This window comes from Anser brachyrhynchus, assembly GCF_964034855.1.
Source record: "Anser brachyrhynchus genome assembly, chromosome: 23".
Lineage (NCBI taxonomy): Eukaryota > Metazoa > Chordata > Aves > Anseriformes > Anatidae > Anser > Anser brachyrhynchus.
Window position 1 is genome coordinate 5,516,076 of NC_137716.1, and position 20,844 is coordinate 5,536,919.

At 50.0% G+C, this 20,844-nt stretch overlaps 1 protein-coding gene across 3 annotated transcripts in view; it reads right to left on the reverse strand.

Moving 5' to 3' along the window:
• Positions 1-20,844, reverse strand: part of FBN3 (fibrillin 3) — a 116,915-nt gene that overhangs the window by 21,441 nt on the left and 74,630 nt on the right. For all 3 annotated transcript variants that reach the window (XM_080566182.1, XM_080566180.1, XM_080566181.1), the window contains exons 11-36: positions 20,465-20,662; positions 19,677-19,820; positions 18,955-19,074; positions 18,353-18,478; positions 17,739-17,861; positions 16,767-17,042; positions 16,321-16,374; positions 13,794-13,919; positions 12,697-12,822; positions 11,026-11,145; positions 10,078-10,215; positions 9,939-9,989; positions 9,288-9,413; positions 8,334-8,561; positions 8,067-8,192; positions 7,670-7,798; positions 6,436-6,561; positions 5,366-5,491; positions 4,867-4,989; positions 3,924-4,049; positions 3,662-3,787; positions 3,195-3,317; positions 2,574-2,696; positions 2,093-2,218; positions 1,394-1,516; positions 78-200 (exon numbers count right to left, since the gene is read on the reverse strand). In XM_080566182.1, coding sequence (XP_080422308.1) covers positions 78-200; positions 1,394-1,516; positions 2,093-2,218; positions 2,574-2,696; positions 3,195-3,317; positions 3,662-3,787; positions 3,924-4,049; positions 4,867-4,989; positions 5,366-5,491; positions 6,436-6,561; positions 7,670-7,798; positions 8,067-8,192; positions 8,334-8,561; positions 9,288-9,413; positions 9,939-9,989; positions 10,078-10,215; positions 11,026-11,145; positions 12,697-12,822; positions 13,794-13,919; positions 16,321-16,374; positions 16,767-17,042; positions 17,739-17,861; positions 18,353-18,478; positions 18,955-19,074; positions 19,677-19,820; positions 20,465-20,662 — 3,456 coding nt within the window. The remainder of the gene's footprint in view (positions 1-77; positions 201-1,393; positions 1,517-2,092; positions 2,219-2,573; positions 2,697-3,194; positions 3,318-3,661; positions 3,788-3,923; positions 4,050-4,866; positions 4,990-5,365; positions 5,492-6,435; positions 6,562-7,669; positions 7,799-8,066; positions 8,193-8,333; positions 8,562-9,287; positions 9,414-9,938; positions 9,990-10,077; positions 10,216-11,025; positions 11,146-12,696; positions 12,823-13,793; positions 13,920-16,320; positions 16,375-16,766; positions 17,043-17,738; positions 17,862-18,352; positions 18,479-18,954; positions 19,075-19,676; positions 19,821-20,464; positions 20,663-20,844) is intronic.

The following is a 20,844-nucleotide window of genomic DNA, read 5'->3' on the forward strand; positions in this document are numbered from 1 at the left end:
TCCTGGGCCACTACCAACATGAAGGACCACCAAGCTCTTGACAGGAAGGTGTGTTTACCAGACAGGTCCCCACTCACCCACACAGCCCACACCAGTGGGGTTCAACTCGAAGTCTTGTGGACAGTTGCACAGGTAGCTGCCAGGGGTGTTGACACACAGGCCATTGATACAGTTCACAGGGTCTGCACATTCATTGATGTCTGAAAAGATGGAAAGATGAAGACTGAAAAGAAAGATGAAGACTGCCACAGAAACCACTCATCTAACCTGGTCTTGAACACCTCCAGGGATGGGGCATCCACAGCCTCTCTGGGCAACCTGTTCCAGTGCCTCAACACCCTCTGAGGGATGAATTTCCTCCTAATCTCTATTCTAAATCTCCCCTCTTCTAGTTTAAAAATATTCCCCCTCGTCATTATCTGGTTGAGCAAACAGTCGCTCTCCATCTTTTTTATACGTCCCCTTTAAGCACTGGAAGTTCTCAATGAGGTCTCCCCAGAGCCTTCTCTTCTGTAGGCTGAACAGCCACGGCTCTCCCAGCCTTTCTTCGCAGGAGAGGTGCTCCAGCCCCTTGATCATCTTTGTCCCTCCTCTGGACCCATTCTAACAGATCAGCATCCTTCTTGTGCTGGGGGCCCCAGACCTGGATGCAGCACTCCAGGTGGGGCCTCACAAGGGCAGAGCAGAGGGGGACAATCACCTCCCTCCACCTGCTGCCCAATCCTCTGCTGATGCAGCCCAGGGTTACATCGGTTGGTCTTCCTTTGACATCGGTCGGTCTTCCCTTGTTGACTGATGCAGTCAGTATTAATAAATCTTAAAATGCTGCTAAATCAAACCTGTGTAAAAATTTCTTGAGTGACAGTACAGCTGCCTGACCTCTTCAGGGGTACCCAAAAGCTAAAGCATATTATTGAGGGCATTATCCAAATGTCTCTTAAATACCAACAAGCATGGGGCATCAAGCCACCCTCTCTAGGAAGTCTGTTTCAGTGTTTGACCACCCACACAGTAAAGGAATTTTTCCTAATATTGAATCTGAACTTCCCCTGGCGCAGCTTCGTGCTATTTCCTCAAGTCCTATCATTGGTCACTAGGCAGAAGAAATCAGCACCTCCCTTTCTGCTTCCCCTCCTCAGGAAGTTGTAGAGAGTAAGGAGTTCACCTCTTGACCTCCTTTTCTCCAGAACTAGACAACCTGAGTGTCCCCAGACTCTCCTCACAGGCCATGCCTTCCAGCCCTTTTACCAGCTTTGTTGCCCTTCTCTGGATGCTTTCAAGTACCTTAAAATCCTTTTTATATTGTGGAGCCCAGAACTGAACACAATATTCAAGGAGAGGCTGTACCATGGGTCAGTAACCCTCATCCAATGGACCCATGCAAGTCCTGTACCTGTGCAGTTGCCTCCACTCCTGTCCAGTTCATAGCCATCATCACAGGCGCAACGGAACATCCCAGGCAGGTTCTGGCAGGTCCCAAAGACACAGATATTCTGGAAAGTGCATTCATCAATATCTGCAAGAGAGGGAGAGCTGGGTACTCAGGATCTGGCAAGGTGAGGGACGGGACAGGACTCTCCTGCTCCCATTGCAAAGCAGAGCCACAGCCTAGTCACCCACTTGCTAACCCATGTCCTCATGATGGTTTTAGTGCTGAGGGATATCACCTCCTGGGTGAGCAGGACCAGGAATGCTGTGTCTATGCCTTCTCCCCTCACTCCTGTCTAGTTGATTGTTCACATATTGCCTGGATCCTCAGCTTAGCCCAGCCTCTCTGCAGGCTGGGGACCAAGGCCTGGAAGTGGAAGAGCTGACATGTCTGAAGAGTAGGTCTCACCTGGAGCTGCCAGCCTGGGGAATAGCACCTTGGAGTCAGAGCAGAGCCTACAGTTCAGCACTGACATTGTGGTACCCAGCACTGATGGTCAGGGTTCTGACTACCTTCAAGAACCCAGTAGCCTTGCACCACCAGATGATGGTGTGTCTTGCTTAGTGGTGGATCAGGTGGCTATAGTGCTGAGGAAAGACAAAGGCCAGAAAGGAGGTAGACCCTGGATATCTTGAAGTAGCTAACAAAACTCTGGGCACTTACCCTGGCAGGCCTTGCTGTCCTCTGTGGGATTGAAGCCCATTTCGCACTCGCAGCGATAACCCCCAGGTGCATTGAGACACTGTCCGTTCTCACACAGGTTCACATTGTCCGCACATTCATCCACATCTAGGGAGAGACAGGTGTGAGACTGAAATGGTGTCCACCCAAATATAGGAGCTTTTTCCACCCCGCCCAGGAAAATCCCACAAGCTTGTTCCCATCCCTCTGCTAGGAGGCTGCAAAGAAGGGGCTGCGATACTTCTTGATCCCCCCCAAACACCAGCTGAGAAGAAGGTGGATCTCTGCTGAAGGTACCTCAGCAGGCTGTGGTGCAGGGCAGGCTGCAGTGGGTTTTGGAGGTTATCTGGTTTGGGGAATCCCACACATGTAGCCAGGTCCTGGGTGAGTTTGAGAGGGGTGAGACCTTTGCCTCAGCAGGACACTCAAGCCACATTCCTGCTGCTGAGTCTGTGGGACTTACCTGTGCAGGAGAAGCCATCCCCATTGAAGCCTTCTCGGCAGGCACAGCGGTAGGACCCTGGTGTGTTGATGCAGTTGGCGTTCAGGTTGCACTTGTGCTCTTCAGTTGCACACTCATCCAGGTCTGGGGAGGGAAAAGCACCCTGTCAATTCAGACACACATACCCACGCATACACCCTTACATCCCTTTATATATACCACACACATTGATCCAGTGAGTCCCTGCACTTGTATATGTGCACCATACATACACCAGCACATCCCTACACACCTCCTACACCCACATATCCCTGCATACCTACTACACCATGCCCCAACACCCCACCAGCCACATTGCCAATTTGACATTTGTCCAAACACATCTCAATATCACACACCCACACTCCACATCCCACAAACATATGCCCTTGCTGCCACCATCACTTGTATCCTTCCCAGACAGTCACAGAGCCTGACAGTGCAACACCTGCAGCCCCCCTTCATCCTACACCTACACTTTGAAGAATCCTCATGCAGGACCCCTTGGGCTCAAGACCATTGTAAGCCAACTCAGCCCAACCTTCACAGGTACCCACAGAGCACCTGGACACACCAATATGCTCTCCTAGGATGAGAACTCACCATTGCACTTCAGCCCATCTCCAAGCCAGCCTGTGCGACACTTGCACTTGAAGCTCCCAGGCACATTGATGCAGGAGGCATGCATGTCGCAGTTGTGAGCCCCAATCTCACATTCATCAATGTCTGCAAGAAGGAAGGATATCAGAGCATGACACAACTTAGCTTCCCCAAGAACAGGTTGCCCTGGGGTTGTATCCTTGAGCTGAAGAGCTGATCTTTGTTCCCCTCTGGAATATAGAGACAAAAGGAAGGACAGCTCCCTGGCTTGGCTATAAACCAGGAAAGTGTCACCCTGACTGAAACTTCCCTTTCTGCCAGTGTGTGCCTGCCCAGGAGGGGCTCCCAGCCCCAGGGGTGCCCACAGTATCCCCCATCAGAGGGATGGTGTTCCCTCCGGGGCAGCTGCAGGAGGTGTTTGTGAGGGCTCCCACCACCACCCCAGGGCTTCACTGCTGGTGTGTTCCCACCTGTGCAGCCTGTGGTTCCCTTCTTGACGAAGTAGCCCAGCTGGCAGTGGCAGATGAAGGAGCCCTTTGTGTTTTCACACTCGCCGTGCAGGCAGATGTTAGGGTTGAGATCACATTCATTCACGTCTGCAGGAGAAAAAGGGCTTGCTTTGAGCACCACAACAACCATGTCCTGACTTTGAGGCAAGCTTCTGCTTCTCTCCTTCCTTCCCTCCCCCAGCAGCCTCGTGTTGATGTGCCCAGGGCACAGCTATGTCCTTACCGATACAAGTCTTCATGTCCAGGGATGCCATGAAGCCATCGAAGCAGAGGCAGCGATACTCCCCAGGGATGTTAGTACACTGCCCACCATCACAGATGTCTGGATTATCCTCACATTCGTCAATATCTAGAGAGAAGAAACCATTCCTGAAGTCAAGAAGTTAGAGCCAGGGAAAGATTATTGTGGGAGCAGTAGGGGGCAGGATGGAGTCACAGGAGGGGCTGTGTAACAAGTTATATACAGGCCTGGGGGGGCCTGTAAGGAGGGGCTGGACATTGAATCACAGAATCGTAGGGGTTGGAAGGGACCTCCCGAGACCATTGGGTCCAACCCCCCTGCCAAAGCAGGTTCCCTAGAGCAGGTTGCCCAGGTAGGATTCCAGATGGGCCTTGGATATCTCCAGAGAAGGAGACTCCACAACATCCCTGGGCAGCCTGTCCCAGCGCTCCGTCACCCTCACCGGGAAGAAGTTCTTTCGCGTGTTGGTGCGGAACTGCCTGGGCTCCATCTTGTGGCCATTGCCCCTTGTCCTGTCCCCACAGAGCACTGAAAAGAGGTCGGCCGTGTCCCTCTGTCTCCCACAGCTCAGGTATTTATAAACATTGATAAGATCCCCTCTCAGTCTTCTTTTCTCAAGGCTGACCAGACCCAGGTCTCTCAGCCTTTCCTCGCAGGGGAGATGCTCCAGGCCCCGTATCATCTTTGTGGCCCTCCACTGGACTCTTTCCAGGAGCTCCCTGTCTTTTTTGTGCCGGGGAGCCCAGAACTGGATACAGTACTGCAGGTGAACTGACAGCAGTGCAGAGCAAACCTTAGTCCAGAGAAATCACCTCTCCAGAAGTGACCTAAAAACGAGACCCCCTCACTCTCACACTACGTCTGGCAGGCAGTGGATGCAGAGGACCCTGGGACAGCACCTACGAGAGCCAAGCTGAACACTCACCTGCACACGATCTCTTGTCTGGCATCAGTGCATAGCCTTCACTGCAGCTGCACTCATAGCTGCCCTCTGAGTTGGAACAGTGTGTGTCACAGCCACCGTTGGTTATGGTGCACTCATCAATGTCTGGGGGTGAAGGGAGAAGTCAGGCATCGAGTTAAGTCATAAGCTGGGATGCATGCACTGCAGCAGACCTGCTCAGATTCAGTGCCAGCATGCAAGAACAAGGTGGGAGAGATGCCTTCGTGATGGGCTTGTTGCAGAGGGAACAAAGCTCCCCTGCCCAGGTGAAAGCATTCTTGCCTTCACTGTCAACCACTTCCCAGCTCATAAGTTTCATAGCTGGTGATAACCCTTTGCCAACAGGAAGGAGGTTCCCCCCACACCTGATGTTAACTTATACTCAGGCACCCTGCTGAACATCATAAGAGGTACGAAGCCAGGAGGGTCCTGGATGCATACTGGGGTCTTGGCATAGCATTTGGAGAAGTGGAGCACTCACCGACACAGCCCTGTCTGTCTGGTGTGGCCTGGAAGCCCGAATCACAAGCACACTGGTAGGTACCGATGATATTGACACAGCGTCCATTGCGACACAGGTTGTCACTGAGGGAGCACTCATTGATATCTGTGGTGGAGAGAAGAGTTTGAGCAGCCAGCCATCCTGCTACCATGTCAAGCATCATTTCATACACAGCCCTGGGTACCCTGATGTACTACTGGCTCTAAACTCAATTTGTCCTTGCTTTCTGACCTGATACTCTCCCACGTACTTTCTGTCCTGAGAAGAGAAAGCAGGCTGATTCCCCAGAGCCATGACCTGCAGTCCCTAGGCTCAGCCCCAGGCTGGTCTGATTTAACTCTACCTTCATTCTTCTGTCCTCTCTGAGTCAGCAGTTCACTGCCTCCTCCCATCATTACTTGGTGCTGTTTATGATTCCCAGGAGCCTGAAACACAGATTCCTGATCATGCTAGAACCCAGCTCAGCTCAGACTGCCCTAGGCAAGTTCCTTTTGCTTCCACACTTATTGCCAGCTTGCAGGTTATGGCTGTGCAAATGGTCTAAACAAAGCTACAAATGAGCACTAAAACTTGGTTGCTTAACACATAACAAGCACTTGACACTGCCTCACACTGCCTAGACCAATCTCAGAGATTAAAAGGGACTAGGAACCATTCCTACTTGGGGTGTCACCAACTTGCTTGGGAGGCTAGACCTTGGTTGTATGGATACAACCACAGAGTTGTTGTGTGGGTAGAGATCGTGGGGCTTCAGGCCCAGAGAATATTTAATTTACTGGTAGAGATATAGCTATAGCAGCCAGTAGAAAACCGAGATCTGTCTTCTCCTTACCAGCACCCCACTGCTCTGTATTCAATGAAGAGCAGGTAGAACAAGAGACATAAATGCAGTGAAACCCTGGGAGTCATCTCAGAACTTCCTGGTTGAGTGTGTTCTACACATACATGGGATTGGAAGAAAATTCATGGGCCTAGTATGAGACTCAAGTCTCCCTGCATCATTACCCTTGATCAGACTATGGTCATAACATAGCTTTCCATCACCTTACCTACACAAATGTTCCCTTCAGAAGTCAGCTCGTGTCCAGGCGGGCAGATACATTCAAAGCTGCCATCTGTGTTCATGCAGATCCCGCCTCGGCACAGCAGTGGGTCCTGCTCGCACTCGTTGATATCTGCAGAGTGACATGAAATGTGGTTAATTGTTCCCTTCAGCTGGGTTTTCCCAATGTGCCAGCCAAAAAAAGCCCCCCAAAATTTGTCATCATCAGAAAGAATTGTAAGGACAGAAAGAATCAGTTTGCTGCTGTATAAAGTGTGCCCACATCTTGAGCACTGTGTGTGTGCAGCTGGGATCTTTGCAAGTTAGGATATACTGTGAAAGCTAAGCAAAAGAGCCAAGGGGGTGGAGTGGCTGCCTTATAAAAAGACATTAAAGTAACTTAGACTCTGCTGTTTGAAGAGAAGTAGAATTTGATTGATGCTCACAGAATCAGCAAAGCAGTGTATATGCTGAATTTAGAACAACGGTTTACTATATGCTTCCATACAAGAAGGGTGCCTTTGGTGAAAGTAGAATGGATCATTTAAATTGGTTAAAAGCAAATACTTCTAGCCCCAGGAGGTTGTAGAGATAGATAGGATCAGCAGGCAGCTGATCAAAATATAATTAGACAAGAAGTTCATAAATGGATGCAAAAAGGTCTGGGTGGAGACATTGCTTTCAGCATTCCTAATAAAACTTGAGAACTTCCCCTGAGGCTGACATGCAGGACTGATGCACAGAGAGCCTGTGTTGTGTCTCACGAACGTCTGACTTCAATTTACATATGTTTTGCTGTTCTCCCAGGACCATCTATGGCACTCTCAACCCTTCACACAGAGCCCTTCCTCTACAAGTACTGCCATTCAGCACAGTTCTGCCTTTGCAACCAAACAAAGGTAGAAGACTCACTGCCCTGGGGAGAGCAAACACTGTCAGGGATCTCTCCTCAGCATCAGGACTCCTGCAACGCCCCTAGAAGGCAATGTAGAAATTTGGCTTGATACCAGGGAACAGAGAGCTAATAAACTTCTCACAGCATCTCTACAGGCCCAGGTCATGTGTTGTGTAATCGACAGTGCCCAGGTGCAGCCAGAAGAATAAGACAAACAGGTAGCTGGACAACCAGACACACAGACAGCAGCTTGGAATGAGGTCATTTGTCAGATCTGGTACCAGAGACCCTCTTCCCCAGGGAAAAACAGTAAGGGTGCTGCTCTGCCCTAGAGATGAGCCCTTACCCATGCAGTTCTTCATCATCATGAAGCCGCTCTCGTAGCCTTCAAAGCACTCACACTCGAAGCTGCCCGGCGTGTTGACACAGGTACCATGGCCACACAGGTCTGGTGAGATGCGGCACTCGTCGATATCTGTGGGGGATGAAGACCAGCTAGTGGTGGCAGGACAGGCTACAAAGCACAACAGCTGGCTCTGGGCTGCCTCTCTCTGGTGCAGGGCTGATCCTTCCTACCACAAGCTGGAGGAGGGTCACAGGTTGTTTGTGACTCTGCCCTTTGCTTCTCTGAACATCCCTAAGATAATTGCCACGACTCCTCTGGGTGCCACCATAATGCTAAGCATCCCACAAGGCAGTGGGATGGGCAAGAGTGGTTCAGAGGAACATTTTTTTTCCCTTACCTGTACAGTTCCTTTCCTCAGCATCCAGAGCAAAGCCACTACCACAGAGACATCTGAAACTGCCGATGGTGTTCCGACAGGTCCCATGAGTGCACAGACCAGAGAAGACCTTACATTCATTCACATCTGTACGGGAAGGTTGAACAGCAGTGTTTCAGGAGAGGGATGTCTGCAATGAACTTAGGGTCCCGGAACCAGGTTCCTTGGGCTGTAGCTGAGATAGGCTGAGCACAGCCCACAATTAACCACTCCCCTCTTTCTTCTCACCTTTGTAGAAGGGCCTGCCAGAAAGCACATCTCCTCGGTTGGCAAAGCCAGGTCCCCTTGGGCAGATGGCTTTGTACTCGTTAGAGCCGATCTTGGGACATTCTTCACAATCGATGCCCCAGGCTGAGCCCACAGAGCAGCAGCACATGTCAATCCGGTACTTGCCCGGCAGAGGCTCCGTGCACTCATCTTCATCCCACTTCATGTAGCACTGTTCCACACGCACATCTGGTGAGAGAGCAGAGCTGAGTTCCTGCCTGCAGCACCTGACCTCTGGAAAGGCCAGAGGTATTTTTTTTTCTGGGACATCAGCCCTGTGCCATAGTTAGCATTGTCCTTAGAACAGCTTTGGCTGGGGCCAGAAAACATCCTCCAAACAATGCCCAGGTACGGGCCATTTGGATAAATGGCCACCTTATTTGGGACGATATTAAAGATTATTGATATGGACATGGCTGGCCTGTGGACTGTTGGCACAATGGCCAGAAAACAGTCCCTCCTTGGGGGAGCTAGTAGTGCAGATGACCCTATGAAGGGCACACGTTTTTCATGATGTGCCCAGAAAGCAGCTGGGAGTTGCTTTAGGGCTCCTGGGCAGGGTCATTAACCTGTATTGTTAGGTTATCTGCTTAAAGTCTGATCACTGTAACAGACGTGACGTACAGAAGTGGTGGACCTTTGAAAACATAGCACGCAGAATTGACTACTCCTGATATCCACGCAAGGACAAAGGTTGCACTACTGGCTGGACCTGGGACATGAAGCTGTGGCACACTTGCTTTGATTGGGCTGCTTGCTTGGCTGCTCCTAACAAGTTTTACATGCTTCAGACAGCAGCACTCTTGGGGATTGATTGATGGCATGTGGTTGGATACGGGATGGTTGGGCCTATGTGGAGATGGCCGAACAGACATCAGGAGTCTTGCTCAGACGGACCAGATGAGGTGTTCTTACCCACACATGTCCTAGCGGTGCCGTCGAGGGTCAGCCCTTCTGGACACTCACACCGAAAGGACCCGGCAGTGTTTACACAGCGGCCATTTGGACAGACGCCAGGGAAGACTTCACACTCATTTACATCTGTTGGCAGGAAAGCAAGAGGCAGGCATGAGGGTGGCACATAGTTGTGCCCAGTATGGCTTTGAGGGGCTCCTGGAGAAGCTGGGAAGAGCCCAGAGCTGCCCACCTGGCTAGCACTGGAAGCATGTCACACTGAAAAACATGCTGCAGGCACAGGCACTGCCATACCCAGACACTTTTGCAAGGAGGCTGCATCATGAAGCCTTTTCAGAGAGGAACAGACAGAGAGTGTGGTCCTGTTGCACAGGTCCACAGCTGGCACAGAGCTGACAGAGCAGCACCACGACGCATAAACATAACTGCTGTGTGTACACACACTGGTGCTACACACCACTGAACGGCCTCCATTTAGAGCACCCCGTCTGCAGTGTTCAGGGCAGATGCCAAAGCAAGAAAGCACGAAATAACACAGAAGGTATGAGACTCCAACCAGCCGTGTCCAAACTCAAAGATGCAGAAAAACAACAAATAAACAATGACTATGTTCCCAATTAAAAAAGTCTTCTGTGTCCTGCAACGCTTTACCTTCACATGTGACCCCCTTCATCCTGGCATAGCCCCGGGGACAGGCAGTATCTGCAAGAAAACAGGAAAACAGAGGAACGTTGGCAGATAAATGGGCTGCATCCTACTTTCATGATTTGTTTGCCAAGAAGAACCTTACCAATCTCACAGCGCTCACAGGGGCTGCCCCATGCTGCTCCCAGTGTTGCACAGCACTCTGATTTCAATGTGGCCCCATTGATGTTCACCTCACAACGTCCATCCTGGATGTTCAGCCAGCATGTCCCTTTCATGCTGTCTGTAGGGACAAAGGCAAGGCTTTGAGTCAAGAGCTGCTCCTTGGCTAATGTTCCCAACTTCATAACAGCCAGCCTTTCACAATAAGCAGGTAGGAGAAACTATCCATAAGCTGCAGTGTGACTATTGCTTTCTGTCTCTACTTTATTTATCAGGCATGGGGCCAAGCACTTTGTAGCATGGACCCAAACTGCTGTTCCTTAGAGCCGTGTCCCACTGCTATGCTGTGGAACAGCATTTCTGTGCTCTTTGATACAACTACAATTGCATCAGTTCCGTGTTCTGCCCTTTTTCTATTCTCAGCCTGCTCCTCTTCTGGATAGAAAGAGTCCCTTCTGCATAGCTGCCCCAGGTTGCTATACACCAACGCCATGCAAGGCCCTGACCATCTAGGAAGTGAGTACCTTCTCATCATCTTGATGAGAAAGGATCTACTTCATCTTGATGTGCCTTAATCTCATCACACTACAAATCCATCTGGTGAGTGAGAATACACCATCATGAGCTGTAGGGTCCCCTTGGGCCCCATGCCTGTGCTTTGTCTTGCTGCAGCACAGTTAGGGATTTCTGACTGGTACAATGCCCAGAGCACTGTCTGAAGTTTCAGCATTTCAGGTTTCCTGGATGCATAAGAGATATTAATTGCTACAATTAACAATAAGAAAACACAAGATGAGAAAGAAAGGCCTCAAAGGATATCCACCCCTGGGCCAGGATCACAGGACTTGCTTCAGGTGAACAGCAAGGTCTGCTGTAGGGCAGCGCTGATAATCAGTGTCCTGGAGTTGCATCCAGAAGGCCATATCCTTACCCACACAGATGGTGCCACTGGGGTCCAGCTTGCTGCCTGGGGAGCATTCACAAGCAAAGGAGCCAGCATTGTTCCTGCAGACACCGTTCACGCAAGGGTTAGAGGTGCACTCATTGATATCTGCAGAAAGAAATGGACTGTCACTGTGGTAAGTAAGTGCTGTGGGATGCAGTCTTCTGGGCCAGGGACTTGGGGAGGCAAGAAGCAAAGAACATGAAGAAGGGAAATTTTCAGCTGCTCAGAAGTTCACCAGTCCAGGCTGTAAGAATCCTGCATGTACAACTCCAAGTATGCGCCATCTCAAAGTGGATAGGCCCTGACAGCAGGCACTGAAATTAGCAAGCTTCTTCAGCGTTGGGGGAATAGATGGATTGAGGCTAGTCGATGGAACTACTGGGAAATTGTAGGGCTTTGGCTTTCCTAATCTGGTCCCTGGCTGCTCAGACAATGTCTCTACATCTCTTCCATGCTATCTGTCCTTGCTTCCACTCTCTGTAGGACTTGTTTTCTGTTTGAGTTTGGCCAGGAGCTCCTTGTTCATCCATGCAGGCCGCCTGGCATTTTTGCCCAATTTCCTCTTTGTTGGGATGCATTGCTCCCAAGTTTGAAGGAGGTGATCCTTGAATATTAACCAGCTTTCTTCCCTCCAGGGCTTTGTGCCATATTACTTTATCAAGCAGATCCCTGAAGAGGCCGAAGTCCAGGGTTCTAAGCTTTCTGTGCTTCCTCTTTGCTGCCCTCTAGATCCAAAACCGCACCATTTCATGGTCACTGCAGCGAAGGCTGCCCTTTGAGTTTCCCATTCCCCACCAGCCTTCCCCTATGAGGACTAGGGCTTGTGAATGAAAGGCTGCTTCTATCTGTCTGTAAAAGGCCTCATCTGCTTGGTCTTCTTGATCAGGTGGCCTGTAGCAGACTGCTGCTATAATGTCCCCTGACCCTGTCCTCTGGACTCACTCACTCAGGGATGCTGCTGGCTAAGGGGGAGCAGCCACAATGTTGACCATGGCCTTTACGTGCTTGTCTGCATCAGATGTGAGGCTTCTTAGCATTTGCCATTTATCACGTTCTTTACAGATAATGAGGGTTTTGTCTAAACAGATGCATAAAGTGCCAGTGTTTTCATAGAATCATGGAATCATAGAATATCCCGAGTTGGAAGGGACCCACAAGGATCATCGAGTCCAACTCCTGTTACCACACAGGTCAACCCAAAAATTCAGACCATGTGACTAAGTACACAGTCCAAATGCTTCTTAAACTCCGACAGGCTTGGTGCAGTGACTACTTCCCTGGGGAGTTTGGGGCTTTGCGGTCAGCAAACAAATCTCTCCTACTACAAAACTGTAAGCTTTCAATCAAATACCCCAAATTTGTAATTTTGGTCAGGTTCTAGCTACAATTTTGGGAGCTTGTAGGAAATTGTTCTGGTTTGCAGTCACTGAAAAGCTTTTGGGGTTTGTATGTCCACTATTTTGAATAAAGAGTGAAATTCCCCCTGGAAAAAAAAAATAATCCCCAAATCTGGCCCTGCTCCAGCTCAAACCACTGTGGGCAAAAAAGAACCAAAGACACATTAAACTTTGAGCTCATTTTGGGCAGGATGACAAGACATAGCTCACTCTTCATAACTTGCAAAGATGCTCTCTGTTGTCTTAAGAGCCACATTACCTTCACAGGTGTCTGTCTCAGTCCTGAAGACAAAGCCCTTTGGGCAGGTGCAGGTGTAGCTGCCAGGTGTGTTGCGGCACAGTCCGTTGTCACACAGCAAACGATTGACAGTACATTCATCAACATCTGTGAAAAAGATAGGGTTTCTGAGCTACAACACCAGGGTCCGTTCTTTCAGTTTGCCAGCCCTACAGCACTCCAACAGCCTGAGAGGCACAGAAATGCTCCTTTTTGCCCAGACCAATACTATACAAGGCATGACGTGTGTAAGCAAACACATATAGGTCTGCAGACAAAACCAGAAGGTAGTTGAGACAAAAAGACATCAGCCTCGCCAACACTGACTGCTTTCAGCAACACTAGGTAGTAGGATGCACCTCTCTAGGGACTTAACCCAGCTTAGGCAGTGCTGGTATTTCTAGAGTAGGCTAGTCCACCCCATACAGCCCAGCATCTTTCTTAGCGCTCACTGCCCTTGCTGTCTCTTGAGGGTCTGGTGTTTTCATGCCTGACACCTTGGTATCATCACCAGGGAAAGTTTCTTGTACTGGTGGCAGTTCTACTCTGTGTAGGAGGTCGGAATGGGTCCTGAGGGTTCCTCCACAAACACTCCTGTGATTTATGTCATCTATCCCTCCCTTCTATTCAGGTTCTTTATCCAGTCAATGGAAGGTGGACAGCAGGTGATCTGGTGTGCCTCAATCCACACTTAGGGGGGGTCTGGACTGTGTTCCAGAGTGGCCTGCCCCTTTCTTGACTGTAGAGCAATCCTACAGCAATAGGTTTAGCGAGATGAGCAGGGGGAGATATAGTCCCATCCTCAAAACAATGCAATGTGGAAAGTATGTTAAACCCCATATGTACATTTTCTCACACAGTACCTTGTGCTTTTCCACATGGACAAGGCACCCCTGACTACAGACAGTGCTGAGGGCATCAGCTGCTGTATCACCTCAGGCTCCTGTGCAGCTGCACTGTGAAGGTCTGTGTCTGGGTCCTAGCCTCATACGCTACATGTGCACCCCCTCCCTACTACCACGGGACTATGCCACACTGCTTCCCTATGACAGACTGGGCTAGGGCTGCCCTGAACTCACCCACACAGTTCTTGCCCGTGGGATCTGACTCATAGCCCAGGTTGCAGATGCAGCGGTAGCTCCCACGCAGGTTCTCACACATGCCGTTGGGGCAGATGTCTGGGTTAAGGGCACATTCATTGATGTCTGCACAGAGAGAGAAGTCAAATTAGATGGATCATGGCCAACCACAGACAAAGAAATCTTCCATACTCTAATTCTCCATTGCTTCTTGATGTCAGTAGCCAGCTAGGGCACCCCTCTGCAGAAATCTCTCCTTCTTGTCCCACCGACCCTCTTGGTGTAACCTAGTAAGCTCTGGGGAGCCTCACCCCTTTCTTCCCAGTACTTTGGAGCTGGGGATACACAGCTGATATAGTACAGGGCTCTGAGCTCAGGAGGAGAGAACTGGACAAGGAGTTGAGATGCACCCAGACTCTTTACCACATGGAGGGCTCTCTGGTCCTTCTGTTATCTTCTTGAGTCTACTGACAGTGCCCGTCTCCCGCATACTCAGGTCAGACCATTTAATTGTCCTGCCTATTTCAGTAGGCAAGAAGGTGGAAGGTGCTGTGAGCAAGATGCTGGGGACAACTGGAGTAAACACAGAGCATGATGGGCAACCTACCTGTGCACATCCAGCCCTACCACGGAGGACCATTGCTAGAGGTAGAACAGGGAAAGAACACCCAGACGTGCTGGAGAGCACCCTGTGGGCAGCTGGACTGGCAAAGGGTCATGTCCATGGCTAGATGGTCACAGCAAAGCCCTTCCATTGGCACTGAATCCCTGTGGCCCCTAACCTAGCTGTGGTCCCCAGACTTGCATAGACTCACTGACCACACAGTCACCAGGCTGGAAGAAGTCCCAATCAGGCCAAAGTGAATTTCCTTTTCCTACTGTTTGACATAAAAAACTGTTTGAGAACAGCTTGGCACCCTGGAATGAGAGATGTGAGGACCTAAGGCCCTGGAGAGTGTGTGGTGATGGCAGGGCAGGGAAAGAGGTGAGTGTTATGTTCGGGTGAGGGCAGGGCCATGGGCCAATGAGCCTGTAGGATGTCAGAATCTCGGCTTCAAAGACTTGCGAGGTGCCTTGGACAAACCTATCCCAGCCTGAGAGATTTTGGGACTGTTCTGCAATGATGTGCAGTGGGTATCACAGGCCACTGCTACCCACTTGCATGGTGGGTGGACTTAGGCCTGCAGGAGGTCTGATAGTCAAGAGATGTGGGTGTCCCTGCCATCACCAACCTCCTGCCCTGGAGGGAGTTCTGTCCTTAAGAGGAGAGCGCTCCATGTCAACAGAACCAAGAACATGAGGAGAGCAACACGGAGGGGTGGCAGCCATATGGACAGCTCCTCCTGCTTTGTGCTGATATCATTTCACTGCCCTTTTTTGCAAACCTCTTTTTTTGAAGCAAACCTCTCGTGGCCAGGCAAAAAGATATTATCATGGCAAGAAACAGCCTCCCCACTGAACAAGGCACATTTTCATTTGTACAGCAGTGTCCTCGCAGTGCCATAGTGCCAGGTGGCAAGCAGCCCAGGCTGGGGCTTTCCAGACACTGCTGGCCTTTGTCTCCATGCAGTTGGAGTTCAGTTACATCCCCAGGGAACTGCAACCCTGGAGAGGTGCTGAGTGTAAATAGCCCTGGCTGCAGGCAGTTCTGGGCTGACCAAAGCATGTCTGACATTAATATCTTGCTAGAAAGCATCTTATCATCAGCCTGAGACTGATTTCGGCCAAGAAATGGTACCCTGGAAGGAAGCCCATGAAGCCACCAGCATTTTGCCTCTGGCTCATTCCCATTTGGAAAGTTTTGAAAGACCATAGATAGCTGGCTGCCTTGTGTTCTTCCTGCTAATCCAAGCACTGCCCAGGGCTGGCAGCATAGCTGCCTGCCTGACATCTTGCACAGCTGTCTAATTCAAAGCAGCCCCTTGGCAACATGTCTCATGCAGCACAACATGCACTTATCACCTCCCTCTCCTTGGAAGACTGTGAACCCTCTTCTGCGACCTAGGAGCTGGAGGACAGAGGAGGGAAATAAGCAAGAGGATGCAACTGGTCACACTCTTCACTCCTATCAAAGCAGTGCATAAAACTAAACTCTGTGTTCACATCCCCAGAAACGGAGTTGCTGCAGGGTGCCAGAAATCAACTACTTGATTCAATATGCAGTCTGCAGGGTTGTTTGCTTAATATTAACTCAAGGTTTTGTAGGGAGGAAGAAAGACATAGAACATCCCTATCCTCTTGTGCCCAGGCTCATGTCCACCCACAGACACTCACTAACACAGAGATATAATCTTGCATGCACTCACAACCACCCAGGCTATGCAGCCTCCCCCGAGCTTACTCACAAAGTGCTCTCACATACACAGGCATAATGGTCTAATGCTCCTCCACAGCACTGAGTCCCTTATGGCACACGCTCCCACAGTCACACAGATGTATGCACACTCAGTTAAAAGCAGATGAAAGAAAGAGCTGAGAATGACTTTAGATGCGTCTATCTAGAATATAGTATTTGGGATGCATGTACCTCTGCCATCAGCTGTTATTCCGATGCCGCTGCTGCAGAGTGCCTGGAATTCAGCTGCGGAGAAAGCACAACAGAGCCATTAGCTTTTCTGGACAGTTCAAGCACAGTGGCATTAATCTGGGATTTATTGTTTGTTTGTTAGAATGTCATTTGTGGGCTTCCAAGCAGTGTCTGTTTACACTTAGGCAATGTATATTTTAGAGCTGGTACTCACAGCTAATAGTCCAAAACTGTGAGAATCTCTGCAATGAGATTGGCATCAGATTTGCTTGTTGATTCAACCTAAATTTGTTGACTGCAAGGTTACACCCGTTTCCCCCTGCCCATGGCTTTTCCGTACCATTGCCAAGCTGTCTAGGCCATCTCGTGAAGAACCTGTCACAGACTCAGAACATCTCTGAGCACCTTCTTGGCTTTTTGCAAACCCAGACGGAAGAGGAGCTCACCAGAGTTTTTCGCAGGACAGGGTTGGCAGGGCTCTCCAAAACCATGATCTGGGTTAGCACAGCAGCACTCGGACTTCGTGACTGCTCCTGGAAAGGGCCGCGCACACGTGCCCTTTTTAATGCCTCCGTAACAGGTGCTGCGCATGTGGGTGTCCACACAGACTCGTCCATCCACCCCGATAGCCAGGCCTCCAAGGCATTCACATCGGAAGGAGCCCTCTGTGTTTATGCACCAGCCATTCATACAGATTCCTGGTGTCTCACACTCGTCGATGTCTGGAAGAGGAAGCACAAACTGGCTGTTAAGCTACCCATGGGCAGGAGAACACAGAAAGGGGCTTTAGCTTATTGCATTAGCTTATTAGCATTATTATGATGCTTTAGCATAATGTTCTGCCAGGCTCTGCTGATGATTCAAGGAAAGGAATAGGGATCTGGAGGTCTTCAGTCTCCTGAGACCGAGCCCCTTCTCAGAGCAGCAGGGTCTGTACTCTGCTATGTTAATGGAGCAGTGAGACAGAGAATTCACCTTGTGTCACAGCAGTGTGTTAGAGGAGTGCTACATTTTCCTCTTCTTCCTTTCTCCACTCTGCCTTCACACCCTAAACTTCCTGGCTTTGGGAGGTGACACACGAACCCTGGTGGAAGATACTGTAGAAGCTGGGGAAGCCATGAAGATGATGGCTTCCAGCTAACACTGTGTAAGCCATACACAGCTTCACAGCCCTGCTTAACCTCCTGTGGAAAGAGGATTTAAGCTCAAATTTGCACCGAAATAGTTGAGGTGCAAAAAAATTTTCCCTTGTTCCCACTCTGTTGTTAGGGAAGAATTTCTGGCAGCAGAGCAGGAGATGCCTGGAACCAGGCTTGTTTTTTCTTATCTTCCCTTGGCCTCAGACTCATTGCAAGTCCCCAAAAACATGTGTGACAGACTGGGAAGAGGGCAGAGGCCAAGCTCAGAGGCCTACTCACCGACACAGTAGCGTCCGTTGGGAGCCAGCACAAACCCTGGCTTGCAGATACATTTGAAGCTGCCATCTTCATTGATACACATCCCATTGAGGCACATATTGGTTGTGGCACATTCATCGTGATCTGAGGAGGACAAACAGAAAAAATGAGCAGGGTCTGAGAGCTCCAGCAGGACTCTCCTGTGCTCAGACACTCCTGTCACCAAACTTGTAGTCAAATTGCTTCTTACAGCAGTAGGTGCTAATCCTCAGGCAAAGTTCTCACTGCTACTCCTGTTAAGAACTGTCCTGTACCTCAGTCAGCTGGTCCAGCTTGCAGTAGGACTTGTACCTTAGCTTCTGGAGGCAGCAACTCTCAAGGTGATAGAGAGTATCTTGCTTCCATACCTCTGCTCTGCTCTGCTCTGCTCTCCTACCAAGAGATACCCACTCAAGATACACTCTGCCATAGCAGTGTCTATCCAGGATGAAGGGAGATCAGCACAGATTAAAGTATCCCCCCAGGCAGGATGTAGTCTCAGCTCAGATTAAAGTATCCCCCAGGCAGGATATAGTCTCAGCTCAGCTCCAACTTCCCCAAGGCGATGGATGATGACATATCGGGAAATAGCTTACCAACGCAGTTCTTGCCATCAGGGGTGATTTCAAAGCCAGCATTGCAGATACACTGAAAGCTGCCATCAGTATTAACACAGCGTCCATTCCTGCACATCACTCCATTCATGATGCACTCATCAATATCTGGCAGGGAAATAAATATAGGAAATCAGCGGCAGTTGGACTGAGGATCAGTTCCAGCTTAATCAGCTCCATAAGAAACCCAGAAAAGTGCTCTCAGTCTTTCATAGTGTATTCTGCTCCAAGATGACAGTCTTCTCCTCTGTGCAAACTGCAAAAGGTGGAAATGTATGAAAAGCTCTCTGCATGTTCTGGGAGCAGCACTAATTTTGAGATTTTAGAGCTCTGGGATCTCAGGACTTCCATGATGTCCTGGTCGATATCCTGCCCTAGGGCTCCCCTTGTATCTGAAACGATCCTATGCCTGTTCGAGCCCATAGTAGGCAGCAAAAAAACTCACACAAAAAGCCATGGACAGGCTTACTACTAAGTGTCTCAGAGACACTTAACTAACTATTAACTTAACTCTTTGATAATCCTGCTGAAATTAGTGTAGCATACAGTGTCTCCCCCAAAAGGCAGGGACAGAGAAGACATACCGATGCAAGCCTGCTTTGTAGGGGTGCTCTGGAAGCCTTCATGGCACTTGCAGTGATAGGAGCCAGGTGTGTTCACACAATCACCGTGCACACAGGGGCTGCTGGAGCACTCATCCACATCTGCAAGAAGAAAAGCTTAAATCTGTGAGTCACTAAGGGAACACACACACAGCTACTGGGAAAGGCGACAAATGCTGGCTTCTGTGAGTTGCTGCACCCATTGACAGCATGGCCAGCAAGGATGAAAGCAGTCACATTCTGCATTGAGGAGCCAAAAGCTGGAGCTGGTTGAAAGGTAAAGCCAGCCAGGCCTGAATACATGATAATGACCACGTAGAGAGTACAGTTAGAGGAGAAAGGGATCAGAAGCCTGCAGACCAGAAAGCTTGACCTCTTTCATGTCTTTTTGGAAGCTCTGCCCACTGAGCGAAGGAGGGAGAATATAGGTTGTCTTGGGAATCTGCTAAGCAGTGACAAGCAGCTAAGCCAATGGCAATGTTATGGCTACCAAAGGAGAGTTGTCACCATTGCTGGGTAGACAAATCCTTTCCATCTTCTTCCAGCTTCATTAGCTGACATGAGCCCAACTACAGCCTCTCATAGGGAGCTCTGTCTGGGATGTGGGTTGTTGGGGCAGCAGCCTAAGGTGATGTCGGGAGCTTGCATGGGGCTGGTGCACGGTGGGCGCCGACCTGTGTGTGTGTCAAGCAGATTCCACTCACCAATGCATTCTCCACGCACATCTTGCTTGTACCCCATGTTGCACTCACAGCGGTAGCTGGATGGGGTGGGGATGCAGCGTCCGTTCAGGCAGAGGTTAGTGAAATGCTTGCAGATGTCAATGGTCTGATTTAAAGTGGCAGTTCCTGGAAAGCACAGAGACAGCATCAGACAGATATTACAGCTCCCTTCCCGTTTCTGTCCTCTTGAAGGAGGAGCAGTAAGTCCACCATGGTGCTGCAGACACAAACTGAGCTGCCTCAGAATGCCCTGCAGAGTGCTGTGGTACCAGATGTGCCCTCACCCTGCTGGCATCCACAAGATTGCACAGCAAGTAAGGTGAGAACTGCTATTTATTGTCATCCAGTGCACTTCTGCAGGCCTCAGCTCTCGGCCAGGAGCTATACAGAGATGCACAAAAGAAGAGAGTCCAAGGTGGTGGGAAAAAGTCTGTTTTGGGGAAGCAGAGAGTGAAGCAGTGACGTGAAAGCTTCATTCCTGTTTGGTAATTAGAAAGATATTCTGCACTGGAGCCAGCTTCAGCTCCCCTGCTCTGCCAGGAGATGCTGTTTGATCTGCTTCTGGGCTCAGCATTCTGCATAGCATTAGTGTCACATCCCATCACCTCCACAATGTCATAATAAATCTTGTATCTGGCTAAGAGCAGTGGTGGTTTGCTCATGTGTGCACAGCTCAGAGAAGTGGGCCGGCACACAGGCAAACACGCTGTGTATGTTCTGAGACAGGCAGCCAAGTTGGGTCAGCACAGTAAGAAAGTAATTTTAATTACCAATGCTTGAACTTCCTGGGCCCATTCCAGGCAGACCTGGGATCCCGCCTTGTCCATTTGCCCCATTTGGTCCGATGCCTCCAGGTCCGTTGAGTCCCGGCCCAACTCCATTGGGCCCAAATCCAGGAATTCCTGGAAAGCTCCCAGGGAACCCTGGCACGACTGGGAGTCCTTCAATGCAAAGCCTGCGGTACTCATCTGAAACAAACCAGCTGCCTTAGTGCTTTTCCAAGAACGCCTTAAACCCCCCCGCTGCCTCCGCTAGAGTGCAGAGAGCAGAGGCAGAGGGGTGGAGAGGCAGACAGCAGGTAGGGTGGATGCTGCTGGGAACAGGGCAGATGGGTAAGGAGGGCTTTCATGCTGCACACTCTAGACCAGAT